The sequence below is a fragment of the Convolutriloba macropyga genome, unplaced genomic scaffold (genome assembly GCF_964194025.1).
Source record: "Convolutriloba macropyga unplaced genomic scaffold, txConMacr16.3 SCAFFOLD_1707, whole genome shotgun sequence".
Taxonomy (NCBI): Eukaryota; Metazoa; Xenacoelomorpha; order Acoela; family Convolutidae; genus Convolutriloba; species Convolutriloba macropyga.
Genome location: NW_027452455.1, coordinates 1 through 13,195, shown reverse-complemented (window position 1 = coordinate 13,195; position 13,195 = coordinate 1). Strand labels below are relative to the sequence as shown.

General features: G+C 38.0%; 1 protein-coding gene across 1 annotated transcript in view; it reads right to left on the bottom strand.

Annotated features, from left to right (window-relative positions):
* LOC142357501 (uncharacterized) overlaps window positions 1-5,676 on the bottom strand; it is a gene marked incomplete at its 3' end in the record, with an annotated part of 29,652 nt that extends 23,976 nt beyond the window's left edge. The window contains exons 1-2 of the mRNA XM_075409118.1: window positions 5,646-5,676; window positions 834-1,055 (exon numbers count right to left, since the gene is read on the bottom strand). Of these exons, the coding sequence (XP_075265233.1) occupies window positions 834-1,055; window positions 5,646-5,676 (253 nt within the window). The remainder of the gene's footprint in view (window positions 1-833; window positions 1,056-5,645) is intronic.
* Between the last annotated feature and the right edge of the window lie 7,519 nt (window positions 5,677-13,195).

Below are 13,195 nucleotides of genomic sequence, written 5' to 3'. Positions count from 1 at the left end.
TCATTTTAAGTCAATAAACGGTGCTCGATGAAAATATTGGTTGAAGGAGGTACCAGCCAACCAGTAATTAATGCTTGTTTATGTTTTGCAACTTCAGCAATGGTCTGTAATTCTAGTCGTGAAATTATTTAAAACAAAGCAACTTTTCCTGCGGTCTGTGTTTTCAACTTTTGAACTCAAGCGAGTTAAGGTTTTCTTCGTTGAAAGCTTCCACTTCAGTGAGCGGTCCAGTAAGAGTGCTTATTCAAACATCGGCTCATCAGTTTTTGTTATTCTTGTTTCTATTCAAAAAGTTTTTGTGCGCTCCAGGGTCACTATGCTCGTTCAAAGTTGTCTATGTCCAGACCTTCGGGCGTTCAAAGTTGCCTATGTCCAGATTATCGTGCGTTCAAAGTTGCCTATGTCCAGATTATCCTGCGTTCAAAGTAGCCTATGTCAAGACTTTCGTTCGTTCACTCGTGTTTCAAGACCGTGTAATTTTGAACGCACTACATCCCCTTGTGCGTTCATTTTGTCTGGACATATCGACTTTCGGTCTGGGAGCTCATCCTGGGTGATGCATATCATTAGCACACCCCAAATGCATGATTTTAAGACTGTTATACTATGTAACGGCACGTACTGTTTATCTTGGAGATGCATAGTGTGCTGAGGTGGGGGGGGGCATAAACGGAAAAGATTTCAGTTGTTATAATAATGCAACAGAACAGTATTAGAAACAATCGTTGAAAATTTTGCATGGCGTAATTTGCTCCACTTTTAGATCTTTGTACGTCCCTTATACAACCCACTTCCTATCATTTCATCAATTCTATTCCAGGGAATTAACTTACCTATCAATAGAGTTACTTTAACTTTGTATTGTGTATTTGGAGTCAGGTCGAAGAAAGCAAGTGAAGAAAACGGAGATGTGAAATCCTGATCTGGTTTCGGGTCTTCGTTTTCTCCTCTGATCTCTAATTGGACCAAGTCGAACAGACTTGATTCTGTTTGCAGTACCAATAGTATTTCTGTGAAGAGCGGCGACGACAGGGTTGCACTGGGCACAGGGGGAGCTAGAAAAAAATACAAATTTTAGACCAGCCCGTTGACTTTACAAAGATGAAGGGGTTAAAAAGATGGTATGGTTGGTGGCGCTTGGCGGGGTTTCACAAAAAAATATCACCATAATTAACATATTAAAAGGTTAACCCTCCCCCCATAGAAAAAACAACCAAAATGAAATAATACTATTACGTATATGTTTGCTTTATGGCGTTAAGTTTTAATTATAGTTTTTTTTGTAATAATCGCGTTGAGAGGCGGGGCACATCTAAAACCTTCCATACCCCCCCCCCCCCCTGTATCTGAAAAGGGATATGAATACAGTGAAACATGTGGACAATTAGGTGAAATCGGTTGGGTTGGGAAGAGCGAGGGCGTGGTGAGGGGACTCAGGCCGAGGTTTTGGGGTGAAATTTTGTAAGAAATGTGGTGATTGTGGTGAATGAGGTGAAAAAAAAATATTTCACCGCATTTCACCGCTTTTCTTACAAAAATTCGCACCCACAATATTTGAAAAATATAGTTTTTTTGGATCTATTCTGTTCCCCCCCCCCTCCCCCAGCTTAGTAAGCATAAATTTTTTTATAACCCCAAGGCGCACGTGATATTTTTTTACATAGTAACGTGCTATATAACAACATATAATTTGTAACTGGGGGTCATAAAAAACAGAAGGGGGGAAACACTGGGGGGCCGAAACAGAATAGATCCGTTTTTTTTTATTTTTGCACTACAAATGATGTCAATCCGCTATTTTTTTGGCTTCTAGATGGCTTAGTCTAGCCGGAGACTGGCTATTGTCCAAAACTCCCAAAAAACGAGTATTCCGAAATGTTCGCCTAGTGGTTGTTGTACTTGTTAGGAATGTTTTCATTAGTCAACAGATACCATGTTTCCGACAGTTTCCAATGTTTATCGTAGAGAAACAGTAAGGTCAGTTTTTAGCCCTTAAAGACGGCTTTATTCAAAGAAAAACATTATTTCATTATTTGCAATTTTAAACTTTTTCTTCAGTCTAACTGATTGGTAAAAATTCCATCAGTCCAGCAATTTTAAAACGGGAAGAAATTATAATAGTCCAACAAGCTTTTCCACTGAAAACAAACTTTTTGACAGTCCCACGAGAGCGGTTCTTATTAAGCATAACAGTTCAGAACATAAATAATTTTTTCGGCATGGGTTATGTGACCTATTGCTTCTCTTATTTGTTGCTAGGTCAATCTTGCCTCTCATTAAGAGCCAGAGCTCCTACCAATTTATTTTACTCAATATTGGGCTAATTCTTGTAGAATTTCGAGAAAAAGGCATTATGAAGTACAATAACAATTGTTTTGATTTATTTTTACTTGAGTTTACTATAATCTAATGTTTAAAAATATAAACAAATGGGTATGATTGCTACTTGTCACCATACGGCATACTTTAAATAACTTTTTACATGTATTAAGATACGTTTTAGTGGAGTTTAAAGTTAATACCAATTAAGCTAATTTCAGAAGTAAAGTGGAACAATGGGTTCACTTCATTTGGTAAAGACTATGGTTCTTATTGCTAAGATTTCTGATCATGTCGAATTTGACTAGCTGGTTATATAGAAATCTATACAAATTTTTGAACTTTCTAGCACACCTTTATGAAATCAGAGTATGTTTACATATTAAATAAGCATTAAGCTTCGTCCTAAATTCAGCGTCCTAAATTTGTCCTAAATTCTTTTGCCTGAATATCAGTGCGTCAAATAACTTTATGGCTTCATCATTTCATACAGTTTTTGTTTCGCAGTTTTTGTCAATTAATCAACAAAATGTATAGTAGACCTTCTAGAAAAAGTCCACGTCCAAATGAACAGCATCTGCCAAGCATCTGTTTCTATGCATCTATCAATCTTCTATAAATTTAAGTTAAAAAAACTTAGCCTAAGAAGAATTTGAGCAACCTTTTGTGCGAGTTTTATCAAAGCATGTCACAAGTTTTATCTATCCAGTAAATCTAGATAAGAAAAACTCGGCAAATGAATATTCTTCTTTACTCCATAAGGATTATGACGTGTTTTATGATTTCCTGGAATGACCATATCTTAGACAATTCAGATACTATATAGGACTCCATCTTAGAGAAATTATCGGTAAATTTTGCTTAAACTTTGATTCGAAGACAAAATTATTGAGAATTCAGCGTTTTTATCAACCATTAATCTTGTCACAACCAAAAAGTATCATCACAAGCGGTTAAAAGTAACAAAAGCTAATAACAACCCGGGTCGAATGTCCTCCCTAAAATCCTCCCATTTTGATGTAAGAGTGGGGGGTAATTTGTCTATGGGGGGTAAATTGATGTAAGAGTGTGGGGGTAATTTGTTCAGAGGGGGTAAAATGATGTAAGAGTTGGGCTGCAATGGGAGGACTTTTGAGGAATTACCCCCCATGACTGAAATTGCCATGTAAGAGTGGGCTGCAATGGGCTGCAATGGGAGGACTTTTCGGGAATTACCCCCCACGACTAAAATTGCCATGTAAGAGTGGGCTGCAATGGGCTGCAATGGGAGGACTTTTCGGGAATTACCCCCCACGACTAAAATTGCCATGTAAGAGTGGGCTGCAATGGGCTGCAATGGGAGGACTTTTCGGGAATTACCCCCCACGACTAAAATTGCCATGTAAGAGAGGGCTGCAATGGGCTGCAATGGGAGGACTTTTCGGGAATTACCCCCCACGACTAAAATTGCCATGTAAGAGAGGGCTGCAATGGGCTGCAATGGGAGGACTTTTCGGGAATTACCCCCCACGACTAAAATTGCCATGTAAGAGTGGGCTGCAATGGGCTGCAATGGGAGGACTTTTCGGGAATTACCCCCCACGACTGAAATTGCCATGTAAGAGTGGGCTGCAATGGGCTGCAATGGGAGGACTTTTCGGGAATTACCCCCCACGACTGAAATTGCCATGTAAGAGTGGGCTGCAATGGGCTGCAATGGGAGGACTTTTCGGGAATTACCCCCCACGACTAAAATTGCCATGTAAGAGTGGGCTGCAATGGGCTGCAATGAATTACCCCCCATGACTACACATTAAAAACAAAAAAGTGTTTTTCAGTATAGTGAAGGACTTGTTCAAATAAATTGAGGGCCTAAGTAGGAGTGGAAAAGTCCAATTGGGTTCTAAATGAGAAGGAATCATCGTTCTAGTTGGTCTGAGATAGAAGTATTTAACACGTTGTCAGATTTCGCACTCAAAATATCATCTTTATACAGTTTAACAAAAAGTGTTTTTCAGTATAGTGAAGAACTTGTTCAAATAAAATGAGGGCCTAAGTAGGAGTGGAAAAGTCCAATTGGGTTCTAAATCAGAAGGAATTATCGTTCTAGATGATCTGAGATATAAGTACTTAACACGTTGTCAGATTTCTCAGGTTGACTACCTTAGAGGAAACTTTGAAAAATTACTAAGACTTATACGCTGCCTTAGAAAACTTACAAAACTTTGTACGGCACCGCATAAGGCCGTAATAAGTTTTCTACGACACCGTATCTAATTGATGTAATTGCCAATTTCTAAAGTCTACCTTCCTAAAATTGGTTTTAAAAACAACGATTATCTCATACAAATCATTTTTTCAATAATTTTTGGCATTTTTCACATCTATAAAAAACTAAAAAACTTAGTAGGTAGCAGGTACACCTAACGTTCACAAATTTTACCTTGAATTAGTTAGAAATAGCAAAAACCTGTTACGCCACTTGTGAGGCCGTGCAGAACTTTGGAAGCCTAATGATATCTTCTCCAGTTCATGTCATTAATCAACCAGAAAAAAATTCAATTCCAAAAATCCACAAAAGCTGGTGAATAAATACCTAAAAACATGCCCACAGTTTATAGGAGTGAAAAGAAAATTTAATGTGTTTGGTTTGCGTTCGGTTCAAATAAATCTGTTCTGGTTTCAGAAGGAATTTTTTTACTCAAGTTTTGGCTCATTTGAAAAGTCAGTTACTTTTGGGCATTCACAACAGCAAGAGCCGGCTTGCAGTTCTACAATGTGATAGTTTAAACAATTTAAAAGACTTATTTAAGAAGAATCTTCAAATGCGCAACAATAAATGCATTTGATCGCTTTAAAAAAAGTAAATCAAGGTTTTATATTTTTTGAACTTCTATATAGTTTTGGCATCTAACTGGCTAATCAGCAGCGCAATTGTTGGCGCTTAAGTTGTTACTGCATGCAATTTAATTTGTTTGTCTTGAAAATTTGTTATTGAACGGTCATTCAAGATTCATTCCTGAAAACAGTGTCGGATCTCAGATTCTATTGGCTGAGGTGTGCTTTTTGTAATCGAACAAGTTTTTTGCGTGCAATTTGTGTTTTCCAGACAATACTCAAGTCTCTTAATTTGGCTATATCAATGATATCTGGTATTTCAACAATATTTCTAGTTTTATGATTTTGTCAAATTTCGGTGTATGTTGTTTTGTATCAAAACTGATGAAACACCATAACCTTCATGGCGAGGCAGGAATTTTTTTCCCATCTTACCATGAATGTTTGACTCAACTGGGAACGCAAAAATGAATGGACTGAAATTACTCCCAGAAACACGCTAGAGTTACCTTTTAACAACGTCAAGAATTTCTTCGGCATTTTTGGGCTCTAAGAGAAGCTGGAAAAATGGGGTAAACTTAGGGAGTTGTTAAAATCTCCTGAGGTACTGTACCAAATCTGTTCGGCATAGTCGCATTTTGATGGCACCAAACAGTTCATGTTTGCCCTGCTCGCTGCTTTCTTCATTCAAGCCGGTAAAAAAATTATTGACAGCCAAACTTGAAATAAAAACAATATTTTTATTTTTATATAGTTTTTAGCGTCGATAACCTGTTTCAAATACTCGTTTTCATGAAAACAGTTCAATGATCGTTTAAATAGTTCAATCTGTTCTCGCCAAAGTTGAGTGAAGTGGTAATCAATCAAAAGGTCAAACAAAAGCATCTAGTGCGTTCCAGCTTATGATATATAATTTTTTATTAGACTTTTTGTTCTGTACAAAATATTTTCCTATTGTCCCATCATATTGAGTCCTTATTAGGTAGCAAGTACTATAAGAAACAATTGTCAGTAATCAGTTGAGAGTGATAAAACACGTAGTGTCTGCAAAATCGTCAACCATGCGTTTTGTGTTGCGATTACATGGTATATCGCTGATAAAATAGGTACCTGCCGAAAATGCTAAATGCGCATATGTCTCAAACCTTTTAATCCCTTTTAAACTCATTCTGTAGCCAAATGGGACCTCTTTTGAAGCCAAAACAATATTGAAATGGGAGTTACGGCTCAAAAATTGGGGAAAATTTATGACACATTTAAAAATTTTTTGAATTTTAATTGTTGTAAATAAGTGAGGGTAAAGTTTATCAAGGATAGTTTTTGATACTTTTTCAATAGACTTTCGCTCTTTATCAAGCATACAAGTGAAGTAATTTCAACAGTTCAGATATCGTAACAATCGTAACCTCATTTTGTCGTTTTTTTTAGTTTTAAAACTAATAAGATTTCAAGTAACCTTCTTTCATCCTTAATAACCCGAAGGAAATCTTTTGTTTTGCAAGTGAACTCAAACATCAAATTTTCATTTCACCCTAGTGCTCATAAGGTCTATCAACGTCTTACAATTTCAGAACTTCAATTGTTGAAAGAACGCAGCACTCGAACAATGCTGCACTTTAAGAACTAGAAAAATAAAGTAAAGTCTTTAAAAAAGTTCCGACTTGTTTTTCAATTTTAATTGATTTTTTTTAGTTTTTCTGACGCCTCTTTCGTGTGCTATTGTTTGTTTCTTCAATTTCCCTTTTTAGTTTCTTTGAAGACTTCTAATAGCTATTGGTAATGCAGAACTACAACAGTTTTTTTCCTGAAATGACAATTTATCAAATTTTTTTTTGTGGAAAACATTAGGACACGCTATTTAAAGCAGCTTTTTCGCAGTTAAAAGTTTCTCTTAATTAGTTTTGATCATTCCAGGTCTAAGAACAGATTAATGCCCGGGTGAATTTAGATACTTACGGTGGATGTTCTGGCACAGTCTGCAAATGCTGAGGAACGAAGTTTATTTCGTCGCATAAAAAAGGCACTCCGTTTTTGTACCTTTTTACTTGTTTCTCTGTCAAATAAGAATCAAAATGGGAAACTTAGAGCGCATTCTCCTCCTTTTAAGCCCGTCTTTGATGGAATTATTGGTCGCCTTCCTAAAAGTTTTTTGTGACAGTGTTATTTAACAGTGAACGCTGGAAAAATTAACAATTTTCAAATTTTAACTGATTAGTGGTGTTTTGCGCAAAGAACAGGTTTTTCGGCGTGCAATTTGTGTTTTCTAGGCACCATTTAGGTCTTTGGAGCTACTTGTATTAATTGATGAGCTTAATTCAACAATTTTACTTTTTTCACGATTTCATCAAATTTCTGTGGATGTTGTTTTATGGCAAAACACACAAAACATCATAACCTTCATGGTGAGATGGGAAATTTTTTCCCACCTCACCATGAAGGTTTGCCGTGACCCAGAACGTGGAAGTGGACCAGAATTACACCCACAAATACGCCGGGAACGCTGCTTCACGTTGTCTTACGTCGGTTCCTGAGATTTTGGGCTCTGCTGATGGCCCGAAAAATGGGGTATTGAATAGTATTTTGTTAATAACTTCTAAAGTACTGAACCAAATCAAACGGGAGTGGTCTCATTTTGTTTACACTAAACCCCTCTTGCTTACAGTGTTTGGTTGTCTTCTCAAATCGGCGTAATCAAAAAGTTATTAATGTTCAAAGTTGAAATAGTTCGAATTTTCGGGCTATCATGGGTGACCCAAATTTCGGTACAACAAAACGCGCGATTTACCAAACAAATGTTAGTGTTTTAAAATCCCCAGATAGTGGGGAGTATCCCCATATATATTTTATATGGTGTTTTACGGAATTGTGATGGTCAAATTTGGCTCTGAAATCAGGTCACCTCGCTTTTTGGGTCATTTGGTAGGGTACTTACTTTTTGCTATAACTTCTTCGAGAGTGGACCGATTGTGCTCATCTTTTAATATGATGCGTATCTCAAGCAGTGCTACAAGCTGTCCTAAGGGCGTTTGTTTTTGTTCCGCCGTTTTAGAGAAATTGGCCAGTAAACTTGCCCTTATTTTTAGCCCCAGAAGCGGATGACACCATCCGGCACCAGATTTGAAGCTTTGAATTTTGTTACTTCAGGTTACAAAATTAGTGTTCTGATTAGCCCGTCTAACGTAGATTCCGAATATGTATACTTTATATAGCGTTTTTGCAGGTTTAGATGGTCAATTTTGGCTCTGCAGCCAGAGTACCCTGGCTTTTTGGTGATTTGGTACGGTACCTTAACTTTGGAATAACTCGTTGTAGAGTGAATCGATTTTGATGATTTTTTTTGTTAGACCCAGCTTGAGCTAAGCTTTGTTCTGATATAGGTCTCATTCCGTTTCGTTCAGCCGTTTTCGAGAAATTGGCCAGGACAGGTGCCCCAATTTTGACCTGGTGAAGCAGGGTACCTGTACTTGGTACCCGTTTTGAACCTTTGAATTTTGTTACTTCCGGTGACAAAATTAGTGTTTTGAACTGCTCATTTAACGTAGATTCAGAATATGTATACTTTATATAGCGTTTTGTGATGTTTAGATGTTCAATTTTAGCTCTGAAGGTGGTGCATCTCTCCTCCAAGGTCAATTGGTACGGTACCTTTTTTTTGCTATAACTTCTTGAAGAATGCACCGATTGGGTTCATTTTTTAATATGACGCGTATCTCAAGCAGTCCGACCAACAGTACTAAGGGCGTTTATTTTGGTTCAGCCGTTTCAGAGAAATTGGCCAGTAAACTTGCCTCAATTTTAGCCCCAGAAGCGGTTGACACCATCCGTTGACACCATTGACACACCTTGAAGCTTTGAACTATGTTTCAAATCTTAGTGATATAGAATCCCCAGCTAGTGGGGAGTCTCCCCATATATATTGTATGTAGTTTTATGTAGTCCAGATGGTGAATTTTAGCGAAACATGAGCCGTACTTGGGCGATTTTGTCATTTGGTACGGTACCTTTATGTTCGAATATCTCCTCGTAGAGTGAACCGATTTTTGATCTGTTTGTTGATTTGAACTCAGCTTGAGCCGTACTTGAATCCCTGTAAATAGCGTTTTGTTTCTTTCAGCCGTTTTCGAGAAATTGGCCAGGACACATACCTCCATTTTGGCCAATTCGTGTCCGGTACTTTTCGTGAAGCTACATATTAGATCAACAAAACTGGTTATTTTAGACTGGACAGTTAGTTTGTAAGACTCGGTCGATAATGGGGATTGTCCCAATATATATTTTACAGGTGGTTATAATGAGTGGTTATCGGTTATAGACCAGAAACAGGACCAGAAATAGGTCATTTTGATCATTTGGTACGGTACCTTGATGTTGGAATATCTCCTCGTAGAGTAAATCGATTTTCGATTTGTTTGTTGATTTGAACTTAACTTGAGCCGTACTTGAATCCCTGTAAATGGCGTTTTGTTTCTTTCAGCCGTTTTTGAGAAATTGGCCTCGACACATACGGCCATTTTGACCTTTTAGTGACTGGTACGTGTCACGTTTCTACGTGTGAAATGTTGAAATTAATGACTTTGATTGCAGGAATGGGCTCGTTGAACCCCATTTGTAACTGGGAATCTGCCCATATATAATTTGTATAGGGTTTTCCGAGATCTAGGGGGTCAATTTTCAAGCAGTGCTACAAACTGTATTAAGGGGGTTTAGTTTTGTTCCGTCGTTTTAGAGAAATTAGCCAGTAAACTTGCCCTCGATCTTAGCCCCAGAAGCGGTTGACACCATCCGTTGACACCATTGACATTGACCTTGAAGCTTTGAACTATGTCTAAAACATAACGACAAACCTAATGATTTCATTTTCAGATCTGTGATTTATTGTAACTTACTCAAAACATCACCCATGGAAAACAAAGATACTGGCGCACCTTTGTACCCTGCTCAAGGCTCATCCAGTCAACGTAGCAGTCGGCCTCTTAGTCCAGAAGTCTCTTCTAATTTTGCCCAAAGGCATCCTTATTGGGCACACTCTGACCCCCGGAGTGGACATCCCTCGTCGTCCAGTAGTTTGATAGTAAAGAAATATTATACAATTTTGTTTTAGTTTTTGCGTGTTTTTTGCCTGCCTCGCATAGGAATCATTTTCAATAAATTAAGATCCTATTACTTTGATAGTAGAAAGAGTGTTAGATAATTTCCCTTCGGTTTTGCGGGTTTGTTGCCTGCATCGCATAGGTATCAGTTTTGATAAACTAAGTTTTAATTAGTTTGATTGCTTAAAACTTATAAGATTGTTTTTAATTTAGCTCCGGTTTTGCGGGTTTTTTGCCTGCATCGCATAGGAATCTTTTTCAATGAAATAAGTTTCGATTAGTTGGATGGCAGAAAAATATTAGATATTTTTGCTTCAGAGGCATCCACCCTCGCCACACTTCTACGCCTCGAGTGGACATCCCCCCTTGCCGCCATATCATTACTACCAGTACTCCAACACCTTGGCTACTTCATCGGCTTCGGATAGATGTACTGGCGCACCTTTGTACTCTGGTCAAGGCTCATCCAGTCAAAGTAGCAGTCGGCCTCTTAGTCCAGGAGTCTTTCCTAATTTTGCCCAAAGCCATCCTTATTCGGCACACTCTGACCCCTGGAGTGTACATCCCTCGTCGTCCAGTAGTTTGATAGTAAAGAAATATACAATTTTGTTTTGTTTTTGCGCGTTTTTTGCCTGCATTGCATAGGTATCATTTTTAATAAACTAAGTTTCGATGAGCTTGATAGCAGAAAATTTATAAGGTTCTTCACAACTTAGCTTCGGTTTTGCGGGTTTTTTGCCTGCATCGCATAGGAATCTTTTTCAATGAAATAAGTTTCGATTAGTTGGATGGCAGAAAAATATTAGATATTTTTGCTTCAGAGGCATCCACCCTCGCCACACTTCTACGCCTCGAGTGGACATCCCCCCTTGCCGCCATATCATTCCTACCAGTATTCCACCACCTTGGCTACTTCATCGGCTTCTGATAGATGTACTGGCGCACCTTTGTACCCTGGTCAAGGCTCATCCAGTCAAAGTAGCAGTCGGCCTCTTAGTCCAGGAGTCTTTTCTAATTTTGCCCAAAGCCATCCTTATTCGGCACACTCTGACCCCTGGAGTGGACATCCCTCGTCGTCCAGTAGTTTGATAGTAAAGAAATATTATACAATTTTGTTTTAGTTTTTGCGGGTTTTTTGCCTGCCTCGCATAGGAATCATTTTCAATAAATTAAGATCCCATTACTTTGATAGTAGAAAGAGTGTTAGATAATTTCCCTTCGGTTTTGCGGGTTTGTTGCCTGCATCGCATAGGTATCAGTTTTGATAAACTAAGTTTTAATTAGTTTGATTGCTTAAAATTTATAAGATTGTTTTTAATTTAGCTCCGGTTTTGCGGGTTTTTTGCCTGCATCGCATAGGAATCTTTTTCAATGAAATAAGTTTCGATTAGTTGGATGGCAGAAAAATATTAAATATTTTTGCTTCAGAGGCATCCGCCCTCGCCACACTCTGACTCCTGGAGTGCTGAGAGCGAACAGGACCAAACTTTCAACAGAAGTAGAGTCGGTGAAACCTATGTAAGCAATCCATATGTAGCCCCTAGGAAGCAGTTTAAGCCAGCATTCTCAAAAGACCAGGTTCAGGGCAAAATCTTAAAGAGGCCGGAGAATGGACGTCCCCTAGAATTTATTCTGAACAATTTTCAAAGCCATCTGGAACTGCACACAGTAATTGTAGGCGATTCGATAGTCGACAACCTTTGCATTGATAACTGTCTAACGATTTCACTTTCGGGTGGTAGGGTTGAAGAGTTCGACGAAATCCTTGATACGGTCAAGAGCTATCGAAATGTGATTTTGGCTGTGGGCGGAAATAATTTGTCGTTGTATGACGCCCCTGGCGAGTTACCGGAGATTGTTATCGGAAAAATTCGGCAGCTTTACAATCGAATTAAATGTTTCCCACACCGACCAAAAGTTATTGTCTGTACAGTCCTCAAAAGGTTGAAGGCTAACCACCATTACAATGAGAGATACAACTCGCAGCTTATGAACTCAGAAATTTGGCACTTCAAGCTTCACCAGGATGTTTCCAACAGAAAATGCTTCAAAGAATCAGACGGTATTCATTTGGCTGAAAAAGGATTCATGGAATTAGCTTGTGCGATCAATAAGTGCATGAGAGAGAATGGTCTTAATTGATGAATCCCTTATTGTTTGTTCAACGTATATTAGTCTTTGCTTTGACGAATCCCTTAGTGTTTGTCCAACGTATATTAGACTTTGCTTTATTTGCTTTATTTTTGCCATTTGTTAAGCCTGCTCACTCATATTTGTTTGAACCACTGTTTTGGAACATACTGGTGCTCAATTTTTTGACCTTAATTGACATTTGGATTCGGTTTTCAATTCATTGTAGTCTTTGTATAATGTTGGTTAACGAGACCAATAAATTATATAGGCAAATGGATTGCGTATAATTTTCTATTAGTTTGATTGTTGAAAGAGTATTAGAATTTTGTTTCGGTTTTGCGGGTTTTTTGCCTGCATCGCATAGGTATCAGTTTTTATTTAAAAAAAACTCGATTAGTTTGATTGTAGAAAAAAAAGATTATTTGCTTCGGTTTTGCGGGTTTTTTGCCTGCATCGCATAGGTATCAGTTTCAATAAAATTATTTTGCTTTCGGTTTTGCGGGTTTTTTGCCTGCATCGCATAGGTATCAGTTTCATTAAAATAAAATTTCGATTAGTTTGATTGTAGAAAAAATAGATTATTTGCTTCGGTTTTGCGGGTTTTTTGCCTGCATCGCATAGGTATCAGTTTCAATAAAATTATTTTGCTTTCGGTTTTGCGGGTTTTTTGCCTGCATCGCATAGGTATCGGTTTCAATAAAATAAAATTCGATTAGTTTGATTGTAGAAAAAATAGATTATTTGCTTCGGTTTTGCGGGTTTTTTGCCTGCATCGCATAGGTATCAGTTTCAATAAAATTATTTTGCTTTCGGTTTTGCGGGTTTTTTGCCTGCAT